The 20716-nt window shown below is 50.0% G+C and overlaps 1 protein-coding gene across 1 annotated transcript in view; it reads right to left on the bottom strand.

Annotated features, from left to right (window-relative positions):
• COL23A1 (collagen type XXIII alpha 1 chain) overlaps positions 1 to 20716 on the bottom strand; it is a 162774-nt gene that overhangs the window by 18646 nt on the left and 123412 nt on the right. Inside the window, exons 5-7 of the mRNA XM_032197159.1 lie at positions 6353 to 6379; positions 4266 to 4292; positions 3539 to 3565 (exon numbers count right to left, since the gene is read on the bottom strand). Coding sequence (XP_032053050.1) covers positions 3539 to 3565; positions 4266 to 4292; positions 6353 to 6379 — 81 coding nt within the window. The remainder of the gene's footprint in view (positions 1 to 3538; positions 3566 to 4265; positions 4293 to 6352; positions 6380 to 20716) is intronic.

Here is a 20716-nt window from a genome sequence, read left to right as displayed (position 1 = left end):
TAAGTCTCTCAGATTTATATGATGCAAAACCAATGTATTCAGACTGTGTCAGTCGTCATTGCTATTGTCTTTTAGCCTTCCTACCTATCCATCTAGAGAAGAGCAGAGGAGGATTCCTTTCTCAGAATGTTTCTTGCTTGCTCCCTTTCCACCAACCATCCCCAGGTGCATCTATAGAAGGACTTGCAAGAGAAAAGCCCAAGGGATGGAGCAAAGCCACACCTGGGAGCAGAGAGCACGCCCTCCAGGAACATTTTGGAAGGTTTATAAGGAAAGAAACCCTTGTTCAAATTGCCAAGAAGTTTGACCTTTTGGCTAGATGTTTAAAATAACAAACACAACTTGATCTGGGGCTCAGCACCCTGTGGCCAAGCCCACCTCCTGCTCAGCAACTCCCACCACGGCGTCTCCTCTGCTGCCAGAAGTCATAGCTGAGCTCCTTCAAAACATGCAAGGACAAGTGGAAGCCCCTTTTCTCTTGAGAGAGATTGAATCTGATGCTGTTGCCATGTGCACTGCACACCCACTAGCCCAGATGTGCAAGCATTCATCAGTCTCATCCTTTGTCTAGACACCTGAATTGTCAGTAAGAGCAGCATTGACCAAGCTAGGGTAATAAATTCAGAGCATCACACTAAAACCATCTCAGGGATGGTTTATAGAAACATGTCCATATAGAAACAATGATGGATTATAGAAACAGTCCTTCCAGAGGTGTAAGGCTATGTTTGATTTTAAGAGCAAAACACCAGCCTGAATAGCTGGGCACAGCGGTCCCAGCCTCAGCAGCGTCCTGCTTTGGCTCCCCCTTTCCTCCCCAGAGCAGAGAGGAGATCTGCTCTTGGTTTCTCCCTGTAAATGCACCCATGGGCATTGTGCCAGCGTGTTGGGTACGTTCAGAAGTTCACTTCCCACCCTGGTCAGCTATGGCCATGCAGCAGCCTCCCAGGGCCCTCTGCAAGCCCTGAAGTCCACAGTACCTAAGACAGCCCAATGCGATCTGCTTCCTCAGGTCTCCCAAAATCATCCTCCAACATCTGCATGAGGCACACTCACGTGTGCAATAATTCGGGGTTTTGTCCCTGCTGGTAGCAGGTGTTAATTAGGGGCAGAAATAGAGGCAGTGCAGACACCAATGCATTCAGCAGCTAATTCCTAATTGCCCTCATCTCACTTCCATTGCCTGCGGTCCCTCCGAAAATACACCAAGTGCTACTCGTTAATCATTCCTAATGATAATATTTGTGTTCACTGACACACGCTATCCCAGCTCCATCTCCCCTAGCCATGCACATTTAGGAGTGAGGCAGCACTGGATGTATTCATGGTTATTTATCTTCCCGTTGATTTGATGACTTGCTGTGACATCTTTCAAAATCAGCTAAACAAAGCTACCACCGAAACTTGAGGAAGAAGATAGATTAAATTAAGAAATAAAAAATAATCTGGGCCAGATGGTATTGAGAAGTTTCATATCCAATCCAACCCGGAATGTCTGGAGACATAAAGGAAGCTGTTTTCACAGCCAGGCGCTGTTTGTTAGACCTACTCGTTCAGGGGCTCTGCCAGGCTTATTTCTCCTCTTTTCCTCCCAAGTTGTTTGTGAGACTTTTTATTATTCTTGTGCAAAGAGGCATGAACACATAAAAAAGTAAAACAAAAGTAAAATACAGTCTGGACAAATGCAGATCAGGAGAAAAAAAAAAGAGAAAAATATTTTTATCGGTAGATTAAAAAGCAGGACAGACGTTACCTTGGGAGCCGGCACCTACGTCTGCGGGTCCAGACCGAGCCTCTTCCCCGACAGCTCCTGCAGCAGGGCTGGGAGCTGCGGGCAGGAGGTGGGCTCCCAAATTCCCGAGCAGCAGAAACCATGGGAGCTTTGAAGCCTGGCGAGCATCTCCTCCGGCAGCATGCAAATCACCAGCCCTGCGTGGTGCCCTCTCCCGCAGAAGTTATCCACAGCTCCGGCCAAGGAGTAAAAACTCACGCCCTTGCGCGGCTGAATCACCTCTTAAAGCCTTTTCGGAGTACGTGGGTGGGCACTCGCAAGGCTGAGACCATACACCGAGCCCCTCCGCAGCCAGGGGGGGAATAAATCTGTCCGAGGGATTTTAGGGGCTCTCAAAGCCCGAGGGTGGCAGCTCCGGATGCACCCAAGGAGCTGCTTCAGAAAATGGCAAACTTCAAAAAGTCACTGAGCAGCCTCTAGGGGAAAACGAGAAATGACTCCGAGGCATCTCTGGCCGTTAACCACTGAGGTCCTGGCCACGTTTCTGGCAATGCCATTGAAAGCCACCAGCCAGCTCTTGGGTGTCTCCAGCTCCAGCACAACCTGGGCACCAGAGCACCTCGGTGTGCAGGAGACTAAATTATCTGAAGTTTTTTGCCTTTTAAGCGTAGACCAGCAGTATCTAAGAAGCAATCACGTCCTACACTGCATGGGCCACCACCGCTCACTGAAATGCATATTGGCATAGGAGCCCAGTGCTCAGCCTTCCCAGTGTCCAACAGATCCCCCAAACCATGAAATGAAAATGAAGCAAAACAGCCCCCCACTGGTGATCATTATTCCTTCTTCCCAAATCACAGCACAGGCAGGGGATGGATCACTCTGCCCTCCTCGACAGGTCCCACGGCTGCTCAGCCTGGGCAAAGGCAATCATTCAGCAGGGGCACGAGACACGACCCATCAGACAAGTCCCATCCTGGGGCTGGACAGGATGGCCCTAATCCTCTCCTGTCCTTTGGTGCCTGACTCAGGTCCAGTTTTGGTGTGATGGTGGTGGCTGGGATTTATTCATCCACTTCCCATGTGCAGATGAGGATCTCCTTGCACACAGTGCACAAATTAACAGACCAGTTTCATGCCTCTCTTTGAGGCAATCGTACCCTGGGAGGGACATGCTATATGCTGAAGAATTTGAGCACTGGGGTTTTCCTCAGCATTCGGAGCCTTTCTCCCCTGTGGGTTTCTGTGGGCACAGGAGCACCGGCTCAGCGTGAGCCATTAGCACAAAACTCCATTAATTTCTGTGTTATAGACAGAACAGTTTTCCCTCATCATCTAGATACTTAAAAACCTTTATTTTCAAAGGCAGACAAGACGTTGTCTGCATCCCACCATGCTGTCAGCAGGAGAGGACAAACCTCCAACCTGCACAGCGCTGTGCGGGCCCTGCCTTGGGACGCTGTCCTACTGCAACACGTTGGCACTCCAACGCCCACAGAAAAGGAGCAGAGCTTCGAGAGAAACAATGGGTCTTGTCTCTGACACTGGAAGAAGGAATAAGGGATAGGAAAGGCCGGTAGCTGTGAAATTCTTCAAGAGGTACCTGAAGATCTTCAGCTCTTGTTTTCCCATGTTCACAGTTAGAAAAATCACCAATGCAAAGAGCTCCGATGGCAAAATAAAACATTTCCAGAGCTGTTACCATACCCCAGTTTGCAGGGACAAAGTAGCACGAAGCCTTGAAGTGTGTGGTGACCAAACCCGAGCGCATTTTAGAGTAAAACAGCACGCTGTGTCACTACTTACCCTTGGGCCGATGTCCCCTGCTTCACCCTGCACGTCAGGCAAAACAGCAAGGGTCAGGCATTAGAGGTCAAATTTCAAACACGAAGAACCAAACGCAGGGGCAGCTGGACGAGGGAGCAGCACACAAGGGAAGTGGGAAGAGTCCTATTGCTTAACATATTCAAAACCAGGGAGGAGAAGGCTTCGAGACAACACAATAGGGAAAGATTCTGCCCTGGCAGGCGATGAAACAGATAATAAATCTGAAATAGCAGATTGTTTCCAACTCCAAGGCTCCCCTAGCAACTGCTTATGTCCTACATATGCAAGGACTAACATCACTTTCAGTACAGTGATGAGCTGCTCCGGCTGCTCAGATTTCACGGGAGGATGTCATGCAAACAGGGCGATGGAGCCCGCAGCCTTTCAGCTCCCTGCTCTTGGAGGGAAAGCAAGAGGAGAGCTGTGTGCCACTCCCCTACCCCTTGAGCAGTTAACCACAAACCCTGCAACTTGGACAAGCTTTAGGGCCATGTTTCTTCCTCCTACATCTCTGCAGCTCCTTCTGCCCTCCCTTTCCTGGGGCTCTTCTGAAAGCAACCCAGGAACCTGCTGTCACGGCTCCACGTCCCAACCAAATCCAGCAGTGATGCCATGTAGGCATATTGGGGCAACCCAAACTCAAAGAATCACAGGAGAATAAGGACACACAGCTGGTTTAATAACCACATGCTAAGGCAGTCTTTACCTTTTCCCCTTTTGGTCCTGGAGGTCCCTGGAAAAAACAACATAAGAAGGTGTGACAATTAAGGAGCGGCAGAATCATCAGTGCATATGCTCTTAGCCCAACATCAAAACCAAGGGGACTGCAAGAATTCACCACCCTGAGCCACATTACTATTACCATAAGTCAAACACTGCTTTATAGGCACTGCTGGGAAACAGCGAGGAGGCTGTGCCTGCTCATGCTGGGACCGGGAACCAGAGGAGGACAGGGGCAGAGCAGGCAGCGTGACAGCCGCTCGTGAACATGTGATGCTGAAGAGATGCGAGACATTTCTTGAAGTATTAAATCACTTCTAGAAAAACACATGCTCAGCATATCATTACAACAATTATACATCTGTTTGAAATAAACAAGGAGGATAGGCTGCTTTCTTTGGCCTATTTGCTGAAGACATAAGTCATATTCCCTCCAAACAGCTCTGTGTACGACAGGCAGACAGAGACACGCCGCAGTCCCAAAGAGAAGCTGCGGGGCCAGGCTTTGATGTGCCTGCTCTGCAGCCTTCAGGCACAAAAACATCGAGTCTCGGTTCAGGCCAGCCCACGGTGCTCACCGAAGCAGGAGCGGTGTGGGAAGGAGGCAGGTCAGCAGCATCTGCAGCCCTGCACAGCATCCCAACTGCTGTTGGCTCTGAGCGAGCCTCCTGGCTCCTTGCTCCCATGGAAGAGATCACGAGCAGTCTGGTTTGAGTTTGGACGTTTGATAAGTTTGCTTTTACATTCAGATTCTCCCTGTCTCTCACCCAAGGGTCTTGCTCCTGGCCCAACGCACACACCCTCAGCCATTTGCACCCCCTTTGGTGCAAGAGCACGGTGCTGAGGCTCGCAGCACCGCCAGTGCGGGGTTCTGCTAATTCCAAGCCAAGCCATGGGTGCAGTGCTGGGAGCTGCCCTTCCAGTCTCCCCCTTCTCTGCCACCGCCTTTTTTCTATATATATATATTTTTAATTATTCACATTTACCATCTTCTAGTATAGGATAGAAAACAGGATAAAAAGCAACTTCAGCTGTTACAAAATAAATAATGTACAGCTATAACAAAATGCTCTCTAGCTAAAAATAAGCACCTGGAATAACTTGGCAATTGCGAAGACTGACTGACTTCTGCCCACTTTGGGGAAAAAAAAAAAAAAATCAACAAAAAACCAACACGATTAGTTGAGGACCAAAGCTTGAAAAGATTTCAAATGGTGCCCTCTAGTGAACGTGGAATAAAGCGGGACTGGGAAACAAAAACCCAGAGGTAGCCGTGCGCTCCCGCAGCAACTGAAGGATTCAGCGCTGGCCAGCGTTCTGCCAGAAGTCAACAAGGCTGTTTCTGTGAAAGCAGCAAGAAAAGAAAGGAGCACCCGACTATTCAGAGGGCTTCCGAGCAGCAAAAAAATCAAGAAAACAGCTCAGAAAATGAAGCCCAGGATGCTCCAGAAAGCACTTTGTCACACAGCGCCAGGGAAACTCGCCTCTCACTCGAGCGCTGCCTGCCCGCGCTCCTTTGGAGCTGAATAAAGGCAGCTTGGAAACGATTCTTGCCATGACACTACTTTGTGCTGCCAGCAGCCCGTGACCAACATCCCTGGTTTGCTTCTTCCAAGTAGCTGGGGCAGTCAGCTTCCCACACTCAGTGCGCGGCCCACGGCAGGACGAGCCCCAGCCAAGAGGAGCCACGGAGCTCGTCCCACCTCTGGCTGCAGCAGAGCACAGGAGATCCGTGGCCAAGGCTACTTCAACCCATCATCCCCAGCCACCAGTGCTCAAAAAAGACTCAAACTTGCAGATTTCTAAATCCTATCTTTGGACAAAAGAGATTCAAACTTGTGGATTCCCAACTCCGCTTTACCTTCAGCACCGGGATTGCCACCTTGTGTTCCACCCCCGCTCAGGGTTTAAACTTGCACAAGTTTCAGACCACAGACTAACTTTTCTAAACAAACTCTTCCCAGTTATACATATAGAAAATATTTGGATTTGGACCATATTTGAGGTTCTGCCCAGCCATTGCAGAGCAGCGCGAATAAAGACGCGACGCATTTGGCACTTGGTGCTACTTACTGGTTTGCCATCCAAGCCAAGGGGCCCCTGGAAAGGGAAGGAGAAGACAGCATTATAAAAAAATAAAATTAAAGACCAACACTTTACAAACACAGCAATATCAGTCGTGCTCTGAAAGAGGCTCTGGATGCATACAGTACAATCTTTGGCTATGTTACTCGTATACCTAATCCTTCATGCATGCGCTCCAGCAAGAAGGTTTCGCAGAAGCCGAGTAAGAGGCGACAACGTGCAGAGCACGGAGAGGCGTGAAAGGAAGCGACAGGGTTAGTGACAGGGACAGGGACGCTGCTCTGGCACAGCACGTGGGACTGCCTCAGGACTGTAAGGACCGAGAGTTCACACACCTGGCTTGGTTAAAGTGAGGGGGGAGCAATTCGTAGCAGCCTCGGAGCTGAACTGGTTGTTTTCGGAGAAGGGCTTGGTACAACCCTGCTGTGCGACGTGGGCAGCAGCCATCGCCCTCAAAGCACGCTATTAAGTCTCGCTGAGGGGATGGGATGTCTGGCTGGGGAGGGAGGAAGGGTGCATCCATCCCACAGACTGATACCTACGTGCTCTGCTCATCTGCAGCGCCATGAAGCTGGAAACATGCCTGGATTTGCGGGGCCAAGCACTGAGCTACCCCAGCTCTCCCCCAGGGTCTCCCTTTTTTAGGGTAACTGCAGGAGCACATGGTAAATCCCTGTGGTGAGAGGCTATTTCCCCATCGTTCCAGGCACATGGTCCTCGATTAACACAAGCTGCTGAATATCTCGTGTCGTAGGAAGCCTTCTTGTGAGAAAGGATGGGTGTGGGGAGGGGAAGAGCAGGTGCTCTCATGCCCACGGACAGACGCAGCTACCCTGCCGCCAGCTGGGGATGAGGAGAAGCAGCACAAAAGCTGGGGTAGATCCCAGAATGGCGTTCCCTGATCCACTGCCTGCAGCCTAGGAACTTGAGCTCTTTCCTCATTTAAACCCAAAGATGACTCAGCCCTGCAAATGTTTCCCGAAGAGCTACGGACCGATGGCTGTGGGTCCGCACAGCACTGGGCCTCCTGCTTCCACCATCCCAGGCTTCCATCATCCCAAATACAAGCCCAGAGTTGTTTTCCTCTCTGTCTGCTGCAAGCACGATGGCTGTGCTTGCGAAAGAGAGCCTGGGTTAGCACATCCCACACCTGCACACGTGTGGGCATCTTCACGGCTTGCTCTACAAACGTGCTGGGCTCACACCTCCTCCCGCACAGAGGACTCATCTCCTCTAAGTCTTAGGGAACTGTTTAGGGTGAACCTTCTTTTAACTTAGCTTAAATCTATGATGCTGAAATGGATAAAAAGAAAAAAAAAAAAAGAGAGAGAAAAAAATATTGGCAAGAGGACCCTAAGGGCTGCATTAAAATAGCATCCTTCCAGCTCCCAGCTCCAGCCATCAGTAAGGAATAAATCAGTCTGCGGCAGCCGTGTGGCTGGGCTTGGAATATAAACCCTGGGATGTGCACAGCTCTGTCGGGACAGAGGCAAAGCCAGAGGACTGAGTCCTGGATGAAAGATGTTCACCTGAAAATAACGGGGCTTCCTACGTGCACAACATTTCCAAATTTACCCAACAGATTACATTATTTACATGATATAGATTATTTCTCAAGAAGAACTACCAGTGCACAACTGCTATGTAGCATTAACAGAAGGTACAAGTGAATGCAGTCATATCCATCGATACAAAGGCTTACGTAGCTCGGCCAAACTACTCCTGCCCCAACAAACACCCCTCCATACTTTGTCTCACCACGTTTCTTTACATCGTAACACTTGGGCAAGGCACCAGGTCCACCAAGTTTCTTTCCTGAAACTAAGGCTGCTGGAGATGATTCACCTGAAACAGCCATCGGTGATGTGCAGAGGAAAAGACTGGGACCTGAGCAAGGAACCCACAGGATGCCCGAGTTCTCAAAGAAGTAGAAGTCCCACGCATTTTAAAAAAAAATTATTAAAAAAAAAAAATTACAATAGCAATTCATCAGCTTCTAGCTATTCTTGTATCAGTCCACAAAGGGACATCCAGAAGGAAATAACAATGGCCTATTCAAAGGATGTTTGTTTGAGGGAAAGCATTTAATGCTCGAGAGAAACAATATTCATGGGGCTTTCAAAGGGGCTCCGGGCCAGCCGCTCCGCTGAGCGGACAGCGCTGGGACCCAGGCTCGGAAACCTTTGGTCAGCCTGGGCTGGGGACCCGATAGCTGTGTCCCACCATGGGGATACAGGAGCCAAGGCACCGCATCGCTGAGCGGCCAGGGAAGTGCATGGGGAGGTGAGGGGACAGCATCGGAAACCTGGGTTCATTTAATGCAATTTTCAGGAGCACCCACGTGTTGAGATCGTCACCATCTCTTCCTTGACTTCTGCCGTTTTAATTAAACACGAAGCGATCTTTAGTTTGTTTGCTAAGTAAGGAACAGAAAAACATTATCTCCCTATTTCCCCCTCAAAAGCCACCTCTGTGTAAGTTGTCATTCTAGAGGAACAAAAATCACTTCCACTTAAACGACCAGCACAAAGCTTATGGAGAGGGTGAGCTCTCCGCACACGCTGAGCAAGAGGAGGCATTGCAGCAGCTTTTTGCCTAGGGATAAATTTCACTCATGCCTTTGCCCATGCTCTACTACAAGCCTTTTGCTCCCATTTCAGCTTCAGAGGAAGGGGATGTGCTCAGTTACAATTAAAAAAAAAAAAAAAAAAAGAGCCTAAAGAGCCTTTGTGTTTGTTTGTTTGTTTCCATAGCAAACGCTCAGGAGGGTCAAGACGTAGCACCAAAATTTTTGCAGCGGCAGGTGAATTCACCCAATGCTGAGTGCCTGACGGCTTGGGAACAATTTTACGTTCAGCCAAGAGGGAAGACATAGAGCTCATAAGCAAGCCCTGATTCACAAGCAAAAGCTCTTGCAATAAGTAAACATTTCCCCGCTCCATCCCTCACCCTGCCCAGGGAAAGGCCGGGTGCCAGCCTGGCTAGCCAGCCCTCTGCCTTCCTCCCCCAGTGCCATCGCTGCTGCTGGTGGGGATGGACTCGCTCCAGCAACGTTGCAGGAATGTTAGGAGGAAAACATGGAGTGAAAATGCAGCCAGAGATTAAGAGGACAATCCTTCTGAGTTGGGCAATCTTCTCTCATGGTTATTTTTAATGTTTCCTGCTCTGCTAAAAATTAGCACAGGGGTTGGAAGGAACCCTGCAGTCAAATTTTAACAGATTCAAAGGGCTGCCTTCAATCTCTGTCTCTGTGGTTTCGAAAAATCGTAAAATCTTAAATTTGAAAAGGAGGAAAGTGTCAGAACAAAAGGACATGGCAATATTTTAGCATCGCCGCGAAGGGCCCGGGGTCACTGGGCGTTGCGAATGCTGCGGCTGGCAGCGCGGCACAGCCGGGGAGCGGGGACCGTCCCTTCCTATAGGCTGCAGTGTAAACCCTATAGGCTGTGCCATAAATCCTATAGGCTGCACCATAAATCTTTGTGAATGGGATGGTGCCCGCTGGCAATACGGTTCCTCAGCACATTTTTGCATTAGAAGGGAGCTCTGGCAAAGGCTGTGGGTGAGCACACCCATCCAGCCCCGGCTGTGCTGGACAAAGAGAACTTTGATAATGTGTTGGTTTGTCCAGGAGCAAGAAACCTTTGAGGTTATTGGGATAAATGGGGCAGACCTGGAGAAGTCACGTCCCACCCTGCCCTGTGATGTCCGTGCTGCGGGTCATGGGTTTGTGCTGGCCATTACTCGGAGCAAAGCCACACCAAACGTCACGAGGAAAGCAAAGAAACCAGCCAGGCTCCTCCAGCTTCACCACCGCAGGAAGAGGGGAGGAGAGGGGCTGAGCAATGAAAAGAGGGGCTGAGCAATGAAATCTGGGACCTCTGACAGCACCTGAGAACCACCGGCACCAACTGCAGGTGAACCGAGTACAAGAGAAGGGCGCTGCCAGATGTGTCCTCGTTCTCGCCCCCGTCACCGCTGCCTCTCCTCCTTCCCCAAAGCCTCAGGACAGGACCAAAACCACATTTCTACTCCATCCACCACCACCACCACGAGAATCCTTTACCCTCCTGAATAACAGCATTTAAATGCCTGCACAGAGGTGGCTGATGCCCTACCGACACCATATGTGAACAACTTACCTGGTGTGCGCACTGACGGCAACATCACCGCAGGTGACAGCTCTGAGCCCAGGTCCCTTTGGGGATCACTGCCCTGCACTTATGTCTGTAGATGTGTGCTCATACAGTAATGGAGTATATATTACTGTACATAATATAACATTTTAGAGTATTATATGCAGTATTTATAAATTCCGTCAACATGAACGTGCTCATTAATAATCTTTGCTTAATAATTTACTCTGTTTGTTAACATTAAATAAAGCCACTTCAGTGTAGTCCAATAGAAATTCTCCTTTGGTCCACGGCTGCACGCAAACCTTAAAAACTACTTTTTTTTAGGAGACCTGCTGCCCCACGAGGGATACAAGCCTGATAAGGACCAGGCATATGTTAACAAACCAACCCCTCAAAATCTGTGCTCTATTCCAAAAAATAAAAAAGAAAATCTGTCCTCAGACTGCTGGGCAGCCTTCTGTCCATTCTTTGATAGAAACAAAGCAGAGACGAGCAGTAATTTGCTAAAAACTTCACCCATAATGCAAACCAGACCGTGGAGCTCTGAAAGAGAGCCGCCACCTCGGAGGCTGGGCTGGGCCACGCGCGGCACCCGGTGGCCGCGAGCCGCCCACCACACAGCCGTCCTCTGCAAGGAGATCCCAGCGCCCTCGTGCAGGACACTGATGCTTGTGAGGGATCTGAAATCCTTCAAAAATAGAAATCAAGGAAAACGTAAGCCCAGACCCTACTCTGGGGGTGTTTTTGGGGGCAGCATCGGGCCCTGTCCACCGCTCAGCCCCTCCGTAGCATCAGCAGCGCAGGCTGCCTGGAGCACGACAGCTCCCAGCTCTCTTCCCAGATGCCAACAACATTCATCAGGGGTTTGTCATGGAGATAAGGGACTTCTTCCCTTTCAATAGCTGCCTCAAACACAAAACTAGCCTCCTTCCATCTATTCACAGAACTCCCCCATTGTTTTGCCAGACATCTTCTCAAAGACGCCCACGAAAAATGCCTGGGAGCAAAACTAACGCTGACCAGTCCAAAGGGGGGGGAGAGAAACCACTGCACCGGGGCGGCTCGCTCCAATTCGTGAGCGAGCCTGCTCGGACCAAACACACAGCGATGCCGGAGCAGAGCCAGGGCTCATCCCCTCCTCCTGGCACACGGGGCATCGAGGAGACACCACAATCGAGCGCCTCGACTCGGGGCCAGCTCCTGCTCCCCGCACGCAGGCACTCCAGATCGCCGCATCTGCGCCGAGCGCCAGCTCGCAAGCGAGCGCTCCGTCATCTGTGCATCACATGGCACCGGTTCCCTTCCAAAACAACAAAGTGCTTTTATGGAAGAAAGAGTCCCCTGACTTCCCCCAAATTTCTGAGGTTTAAACGAGTTCCATGTGTACCGTGCGACTGCTTCTCGCAAGCGCTCGGTGCCCAATTGGTTCGGGGGATATTTTGCATTTAATTTGCATTCAATGTCCAGCTAAGAGAGGAGACAGCCTCTGTGGTGGGAATGAAATTTTGACGTTGGGAAGCAATTGTTCGGGAGGAATACTGACATTTGAAGCAAACACTTCAGCCTCTTACTGTCTTTGTATTCTTACCCTGCCAGTGCCATCCCAGCTCTCCAGCTGCACTGGGATTACTTCTCCCTTGTGGTCGATGAGCAGACTTCTTGGGTTTTCTCAGTTTCCTTCTGCCTACAAGCCAAACCTCGGTACCAGGTGGCCGTGTCCAAACATACCAGAGACAGACACAGATGCACTCGTACCCAAAGTGGTGAACCAGAGAAAACAGGGCAGGAAGCCAGAAACCAAAGCCCTGCTTCCAGCAGGCACTCGGGTGGCGAAGGACCTCTTCCACCACCCGTCCTTGCAGCCAGCTTCCTCACCAAGCCTCCTCCTACCCCAACCAGCTGGGGCCCAGGCGGCCACCTCGAGTCGTCCCCAAATTGCCACGCGTGCTTAGTGTCAAAAATCCACCCGTGCAATTGGGGCAGAAAACCCCTCCTTGCAGATGTCACTGGTGCCTTGCGAGGTGCTCTCCTCTGCTTGGCCAGAGGTGCTGGAAGAGAAAAGGGAAGCCCGGATAACCAAATGCATCTGCAATTCCTCTTCTGTGTGGGATATAAGGCAACTTTTTTTTTTTTTCTTTCCCCTGTGCAAGATTTACCTCTAAATCAAAAGAAAAATAAACAGCTGCCTTAAGAGCTGCTCTTTACAAAATCATTGTTGTGTCCTCAGAAGAGAGACAGCAAACAGCCATAACAGGACAGCATGCTGGATCTGCTCCCCCTGCTTAAAGAAGTTATCCCCGCCAGGCAAATAGTTATGTGAATTGGCCACAAAACTGATATTAAAATGAAATGAAAAAACTGAAACTAAAAAAGTTTGCCTTGTAAAATGAATGTTTGTTACTTCTGTCTTTTGGGGTCCTACTGGGAGAAGTATCCTTGAAGTCTGAATATGTATGAATAAAGACACTTGCGGGAACAAACACAAGGCTGAACCCTGTAATTAAGGGTAATAATTGTAGTTCAACAGTTATGACCTTGACGAAGGTCATAAGAAAACAGCTTCACAATAGCAACTATATTGGAGATGGATACAAATTACATGATACAGTTTTTGGAAATATCTAATGATGTCAGACGTTAAAGAAGTCTTTTTTTTTTAGAATATGTGCATGCACAACAAACCAAAACACCCAGCAACACACAGGCACTCCGTGTCTGTACACGAGCTACCACCCATGGTCTAGAGAGCATCTGCCTATTGCAAAAAGCCAAGAGAAGTCTGAGGTCCACATGCTCTGCCCTACATAGCACGGTCTCCCGTTCCCAGCAGTCGTCCTGAAGGGTTAGGCTGCTGTTCCCAACACACCCAACACAACCCATCTCTTGGAGCTTTTTGGTAAACTCCAAGTGACCACAACAAGATGGAGAAACTGCCACGAGGAGCTGGCTTTGGCACGTGTTCCTCATTTCCTGCACATCAGCCTGCGTTCAGAGCACATTTATGGGTCACACAAAGAGCTTACGTGGACTTTCCCTTGCTGAATTATCTGTTAATTGAGGTTTTCAACTGCTCAAGGAAGAAAACCCAAAACTCATTTGATTGAAGGCAAGGTATAGAGCTGCCACCAGAGCCAGGGCCGTGCTGCTCTGCTGTCTTGCAAGTGGAGGAACCAGCTTCCCTCCTGCGTGTGCTCCCCCAACTCCTTCTCCCAGACATCAGCTCAGAAATAACATTTGGCTTCACTTTTTGTCTTGAAAATTAATTAAAAACAGAGTTTATCATCCTTACAAGTTGATTTCCAGCTCTAAGCACTACAGCTGAGCATTTAGCTCACTGCACAGAGCTCCCAAAATAGTCTCTGAAGATGCTGAGCTGCTTAGCTCCACCGGCTCCTTAGCCTGGGGTAGACCATAAATATTTGAGCATACCCCATGCAAGAACATTTCAGTTGTGACTGAGCAATTATTCCTTGCAAGGTGCACCAGTGCAAAGCGTGTTGCTCTCAGAGATCACCCAGCACAGTGCCAGCACGCAATGAGGGTTCAAAGGGCCCCTATCACAAAACACATAATTAAAACAGAAAACGGGATGCTCTCCTTTACCAGAACTCCATTGACTCATTGCGGTGTAGTTATTTGTCATCAAAAAAGGATGTTGTTACTCAATACTGAATTATTTTGAGTAAGAAGCTGCCTTACTTCCAAGCACGCAGAACTTGAGGCATTTTCCTTCCCTGCCTCCCTGAAGAGCTCCCACCTTTGCAAGAAACGGGCAGAACAACGCTGAGGCTCTTTCAGGCAACGCAAACGATTTACAAAACTCAAAGGCAGGCATGCACTAAAGGAACCAAATGAATAACACTCTGCTCAACTAAAAATAGATGATAATATTCCAAGGAAAACGTATAAAGTAGGAGACAACTCTGTTTCATATCACAATTTTTTCTGCAAAGCCTATTCCCAGCTCTGCTTTTTATTAATGAAGACATGCACATGAAGTAATTCGCCTCATTAATCAACTTCGTTCCTTTGGTTTCTTCCCACTTGAAGTGACAACTCTCCACTCGGGATGTCACGTTTGGATGCCGGCGTGGAGACCGACTCTGGGAGAGACGAGTTAGAGGCAGATGAAACTCTTCAGAGACTTGGGCTCCAGAAGGCCTCTCTGGTGGATGGGAAGAGGGAAGGAAATGGTGTCTGGTGAGCAGCAAATGCAACAGCTCACTGGGGAAGAGGAGAAATAGCACGCTGGAGGAGAGCTGAGTGGTTTGAAGGCAAAGAGAAACCATCCCTGAGTGGGACAGGGGAGCAAGATGAGGGCAGGCAGCTAAAGGCACCACCCAGCCCCTGCTTGTTCCCTCCATGGATTATTTGGTTCCAGTAAGCGGCTACGCAATGGGAAGATCTGCCTGCACCGAAAGGTCAGCTGGAAAGCCTCCTTCCAGTACAGCTCTTCCATCTGGTCCTCATTTTTCTGTTTTCCATCCTCCCCAGATGTGGCTGTCCGCGCCGCTAACGTAAGCAGCCGAGAGCACCCCTGTGCCAGCCCTCTGCAAAGCCGGCCCCTCTGCAGCTCTGAGCAGCAGCGTCCCCATCGTGCCGAGCCTGCAGCACGGCCAGGTGAGCTGCTCGGCCACACAGGTCCCTTCTCGGCCACCAAATCATGGGCAGTGTGGGGACAACACCGGCTCTGATGCTGCCATCCTCCTGCTCGCCCGCATCGCTGCTTCGGGGGGATCCTTGCCCCAGAAAGTGCAGCTCAGGGCAAGTCCTGGGAACAGCCCCAGCGCCTCGTTCTGCCCAGCAAGAAACACGTTTTGGTCGTCACCTCGGCTGCACATCTGCTTTTCTTCTGCTCCAGCACAGCTGTGCAAAAAATCCAAATCCAACTCCGGGGCTGCACTTCGGTTTGGGGCTGGGCACTCTTTTGGCAAACACCAAGAGCGTCAGCCAAATTCTGCTCATCAATCTGATCCAAAGGCTGCTGTCATCTCTTCACAACACTGGCGAGGGGAGCGCCAGAGCGAAACAATGAAGCTGGAGCAGCGGTAGCTGGTGTCCTGCCCGCGGCCACGCTCAGCAATGCTTCCAGGGCAGCAGGGAAACCACAGCACCCACTTGTGCCCACTCACAGCACGCACAGAGGGGACAAGCAGAGCCCCAGCATTGTCCCCACGGCTGATGGAAGGTCCCTGAGCAGGGTGCCCATGGACACAGCGATGCCCTGCTTATAAAATGGTGCTGGTCCATCCACAGTCCCTCATGGTGAGACCGGGCAGCTCACCTTGCATCCCTGCACTCGCTGCACCTCCTAACCCAGGCCTCGCAGCACTGCCTGCTTGGAGCCAACCTGCACACAAAGCGCTGTGTATTTTTGGCAGGGCAGCAGTGGCACTGCCCTGGTCCTGTGTTTCTTGAAGCCTGGATAGAAAATGGCTCATTGGGATCTCACGTACACAAATGCCCACCGTGCTGCAGCCACTGGCTACATTTTGGAGAAGCAGCAGCTTCACTGTGTGTGCTCAGGACCTTCTGAACAGAGATGGTTGAGACTTCATCCTCCCCATGTCACCCTTTTATCCAAAACACGGTGGCAGGTTCCCTCCTTCCCTGTGAACACACCAGTGCTGGGACAGTGCAGCCTCCACTGCGTTGTGCAGCCTAGAGCAGACTTTGTCACGCAAGGTTTGCAAAGAAATAAATTAATTATCTGAGTTATTAAGAATGATATCCCATCCCTCTTCATCCAAAATGTGCAGGTGAACATCCCAGAAAGCCCAGCAATGTCCCACATGTGGCCGCAGGTGACGATGGCATCCAGCACAGGAGAGCAAGATGGGAAACAAACACTGGGACCAGGGAGACAAAAGGGGCCCCGTGCCCTCCATGCAGCTGCACCAATGCAGCTCAAAGGCTTGTCCTCACCAGGGTTGTGCCTGGCCAAGGAGCCCCAGCTCACTGGGAGAAACCACCTGAGCTGCTGCACTTAAAGCCCGTAACTGCAGAGGGCTCCTGCTCCGTTTCCACTTCGTTCACTTGATCCTGATACTCGAAACCAGGAGGGATTTCGAGCAAGGCTCGTTATTGTTGGCACGTGCTTAACTGTTGAGCATAGGTCTAAAAGCCCAGCTGGATCAAGAGACCTGCTCAAACCATCTCAGAGCCTACCTGCTCTCCCTGCTGCTGCGGTGGCTGAGCACCTCCTGGGCTTCACACGTCGATGCTCTGAACCCTGCAGACCTGAGCAGGGCAGGGAGCTGAGAGAAGGCAGAATCAGAGCTTCCAGAAAAGGAACAGAAAGACTCCCAGCACAATCCTCAGCACCCTCTAAGCATTTGGTACAGCGGAGGCACGTGTACAGCAGCACAAGTTCGTGCCTTGCCACCAGTCATCAAAAATGCTCACTGTCCCTTAACCTGCCCCAATATCAGAGTTCACAGTAAACTAATCCCCACAGTCTTTGTCCTCCTGTCAAATTTGGCTGAAACAGGGAGAAAGGAAGAAGGCAGACCTGTGCAGCCCTTGGTCCATAGAAAGCTGCACTAGACATGTTGTGATCCATGTTCAACGGGATTTCAAAACTGACATGAACAAGACTGGAAAAAATCAACAAACCCAGATCTGCCATTGCAGGAATAGTAGGGCATGCCGTAACCCTAAAAATAGAAACCAGTTCTCTGGGGTTTATAAAATAATAACGAACCTACAGAGCTCATAAAATAGAAATTGTTTCTGCAGTAAAGTTTAATTTTAGGGCCCATACTCCCCCCCCCCCCCCTTATGATGTTAACTATCAGAAGATTAAAAGCATCTTACGAATGCTATTTTGTCTTCGGGCCTGTCTCTAGAGCTCTGATTCACTTCATCCGAGTAAAGCTTCCATTATTTTCAACTCGCTTAAACACCAGCAGCTCACAAAGAAAATCAAAGCGCTGCTACCCAGGAGGTGGAAGCGTTACCACATCCATCTCTGCTCCCAAACACCATTCCATTTCCACTTCGCTTCTGCATTTGCTCACAGTTCAAGTTTTGCGCAATTTTGGTAGGGAACCGCAGCAAGCACGGAAGGAGGGGAATTTTTAGAGATGATCAGGAAATGCGTGCAACAAGGCACAACATCCCTGCGCCCGCTCACAGCACTGCACTGAGGTTTGCCACATGAGAGACACCTCCAGGCGTGCCAGTGCCCAGCTCCAGCCCAGGCAGCGCCCACCCACACGCGGTGCTCTCCCACGAGGACATCCCACCACGAGCATCACCCCTGCAGCACAAGCTGGGCTTTGAGCTCTGCTCACCCCCTCCGCCAGCCCTGACCTCTTTAACGGAGGTAACCACAGCTGGATGAGGACCAAATCCATCTGCTGGATTTTTTACCTGCTCAGAGTTTGTTTGATCAGCCTGAAGGGAACTAATTAAATCAGTTTGACTAAGCAACTGGATGTAATAAAGGCTCTCCATATGCTTTTGCTGAATTAGGCTCTGAAGTCTGCTTTGTGCTGAGTTTCGCCCTTCAGGTATATGTATGGCTTTGGAAATGCAATTATTATCACCTCCTTATTAGATAAAGCTACTTAGCGCAGCCACAGGCACGTAGCTGCAGTAACTCACTGTTTGCTGGGCTGGGCTCACACAGTTCTGCAAAGCCAGGAATAAAACCAGCCTCTGAGCCTGTCTGGACTGCAGGTCCCAGGGAGCAAGGGGAGAGGAGGTGGATGAACAATCTTGGCAATGTTAAAGCTGTTTTCCCAGTGCCGGTGTGGCGGCGGAGCTGGAGGTCACTGCGAGCACTCAGCACCATCCAGGAGAGCGGGGGCCACCCAGCAGGACAGGCTGGGGTGCGTGCTTTGTCCCAGGGGAAAACTCATCTCATCTTTCTCATCTCAGCAGTTCTGATTTTCAGAGCTCCACAAGGAAACCCCAGGCACAAGCTTTGCTGGACTATCACCAACACAGAGATGAAGGGGGCAAACCTACCTCCGGTCAAGGGCGCTGCTCACCCATCAGTGGTTAGCCACATCCTGCAAGAGCAGGAAGCCACCCTAAAACTGCTTTAAATGGGCTGATTGAAGCAAGGTCTCCCCCCATAAACTCAGCTCCCTGCAAGATGCTTGTGTGTTTCTGAGCCCTCTTTGCTCTGCCAAGGTCCCACGGGCACGGTGAGCCCCCTGGTCCAGGCTGGTGCTGCTGGGGGAGACGGAGCCCCATGTCCCCCCCTTCCTGACCTCTGTGTGGCTTCTCCTCCAGCCCTTTATGCCAAGCTGCTTCTCTCACAAGCAGTCGGTGGGGCCCCAACCTACTGAAAAATTCATCTGAAATGCATCACTGCTGAAAAACCATGAAATACCATGAAGGAGTTCAAGCCTTCTACCCATGTAACCATTACTGGAGAATATCGCATTGCTTACTGAGTTTTAGGGCTGAACCTCTCAAAAGGCTTTCACTGATGGAAAGGGAGGAAAGAAGGAAAAAAAAAGATCTAGACACGCAAAGAAAATCAAGTGTCATGGAAAAGGTACATAGGATCACAGAGCGCAGATTAAAAGAGAATAAAAATAAAAGGAATAGCAGAGTTACCGGGTAACCATCGCGTCCTGACTGCCCCTGTGGTGGGGAACAAGCGAGACAAGAAGTCAGTCAATGCACCCATAGCAGCACGACAGCACATCGCAGCAGGTAGGGCTGGGCTCATCAGCTCCCCAGCTGGCCCCAGCGCTGAACTCCCTCCAGAGGGACCTCTCAGGGCAGTTTTCCTCTCAAAAAGGTCACGCCTACAGCCCATTTCCCCAGATTTTGACCTTGCGCTTCACTTTGGCTACTTACCGAAGGTTTCACCGACTCGCACCCAACCCCGCTGCCCCAGCAATCGGCCAGATCCTGGCCATGCACCCACAGCCCCTGTCCCACACGCTGGGGAGAGGTTTCACTGCTGACTTCAGCACCTGGCCCAGTGCAGGTTTCCCCCTCTCAGCCCCATTCATTTCCTCGAGGAGGCGGCTCTCCCAGCTAACCCTCACTTCTGTTTGCAATGAGGCAGAAGGAAGAGGATGCTATGGGGAGAGACCTTAAATCATTAACACCTGCAAGACCAGCAGAGAAAAACACAACCCACCCAAGGTATTTCACCTTTTCTTCTCCCCCTTGGAGGGTTCCCAAAGGCATTTACAGCTCGAGCTGCTGTAAATACGCCGTGAGCTGCGCTGGCGGCACTGCACGGGGCTGCAGAGGAGCCTGCTGCAAGCCAGACGTAAGGCAGATATCCGGGAAGGAGCTGTTAAGCATTAGCTGGTACACAAGTAGGCAGTAAAGCCTGTGTCTGGTACAGCAGTGTCATATGCTACTATAAACACAGGTTATGTCAGCGTGCTGCAAGGAGATTCATCCATTTCTTACGGCACGAGCAGCCCTGGCAGCTGGCTCCTACGCGGGGTGGTGGTTCTCGCTTCTTGCTAAGTGCCCCGAAGCTTTGAATGCCTCCTGCAGCATTATTGATTCATCCAGAAACAACACTGACTTCAACAACCACCTATTTAACAAATTACAGTCTTGGGATAAAAAGTAGAGTGAGGTTTTTATGGAGACGTATGGCACTGGAGCGCACACACAAATAGGAAACACTTGTAACTCTCTCGCTGGTGAGCTCCCCAGTCAGCATGCTAATACATAAAGTGTCTGTTAATATCTGGGACTGTAAATGTTTAATTACGCTGTGTGGTAAGCCTATCCTTCAATTGTAGAAGTTTCCTACCCAGCATGTGATTTTAATACCCTCGGAAACAGAGGTTTTATAGCACATCGCTGCAGAATACCCCTCGCTCACAGACAGGATGATCAATCATCCACCAGCCACAAATCCTGCACCACAAATTCTAATAATTTCATATACACAACTAGCTTATGACAGCCAAAATGAAATACCAGAACAACTGCTACCAGGGAACAACGGAATTGAGGATACAGTTTTAGCAGAGTGTGATGCCGTACATGTAAGATGTAATCAACTCCTTATGGCCAAAATCAAGAAACAGAAGAAACTAATAGAGTTAAATGCAGTACTGTTGAAATAAAATAATATTGTGGTTCTGTGGGTTCTAGGACTTTTATTATATATTATGTTTAAAGAAGTCCCTGGCACATGCTACTTAAACTAAAAATGCAGGATTATTATTATTTTTGTAAATGAACTGAACCAGGAGTTGTCTCTTAAAGGGCAAGG

This window comes from Aythya fuligula, chromosome 14 (assembly GCF_009819795.1).
Source record: "Aythya fuligula isolate bAytFul2 chromosome 14, bAytFul2.pri, whole genome shotgun sequence".
Classification (NCBI taxonomy): domain Eukaryota; kingdom Metazoa; phylum Chordata; class Aves; order Anseriformes; family Anatidae; genus Aythya; species Aythya fuligula.
Note: the sequence above shows the minus strand (reverse complement) of the source record. Positions and strands in the feature narration are given on the sequence as shown.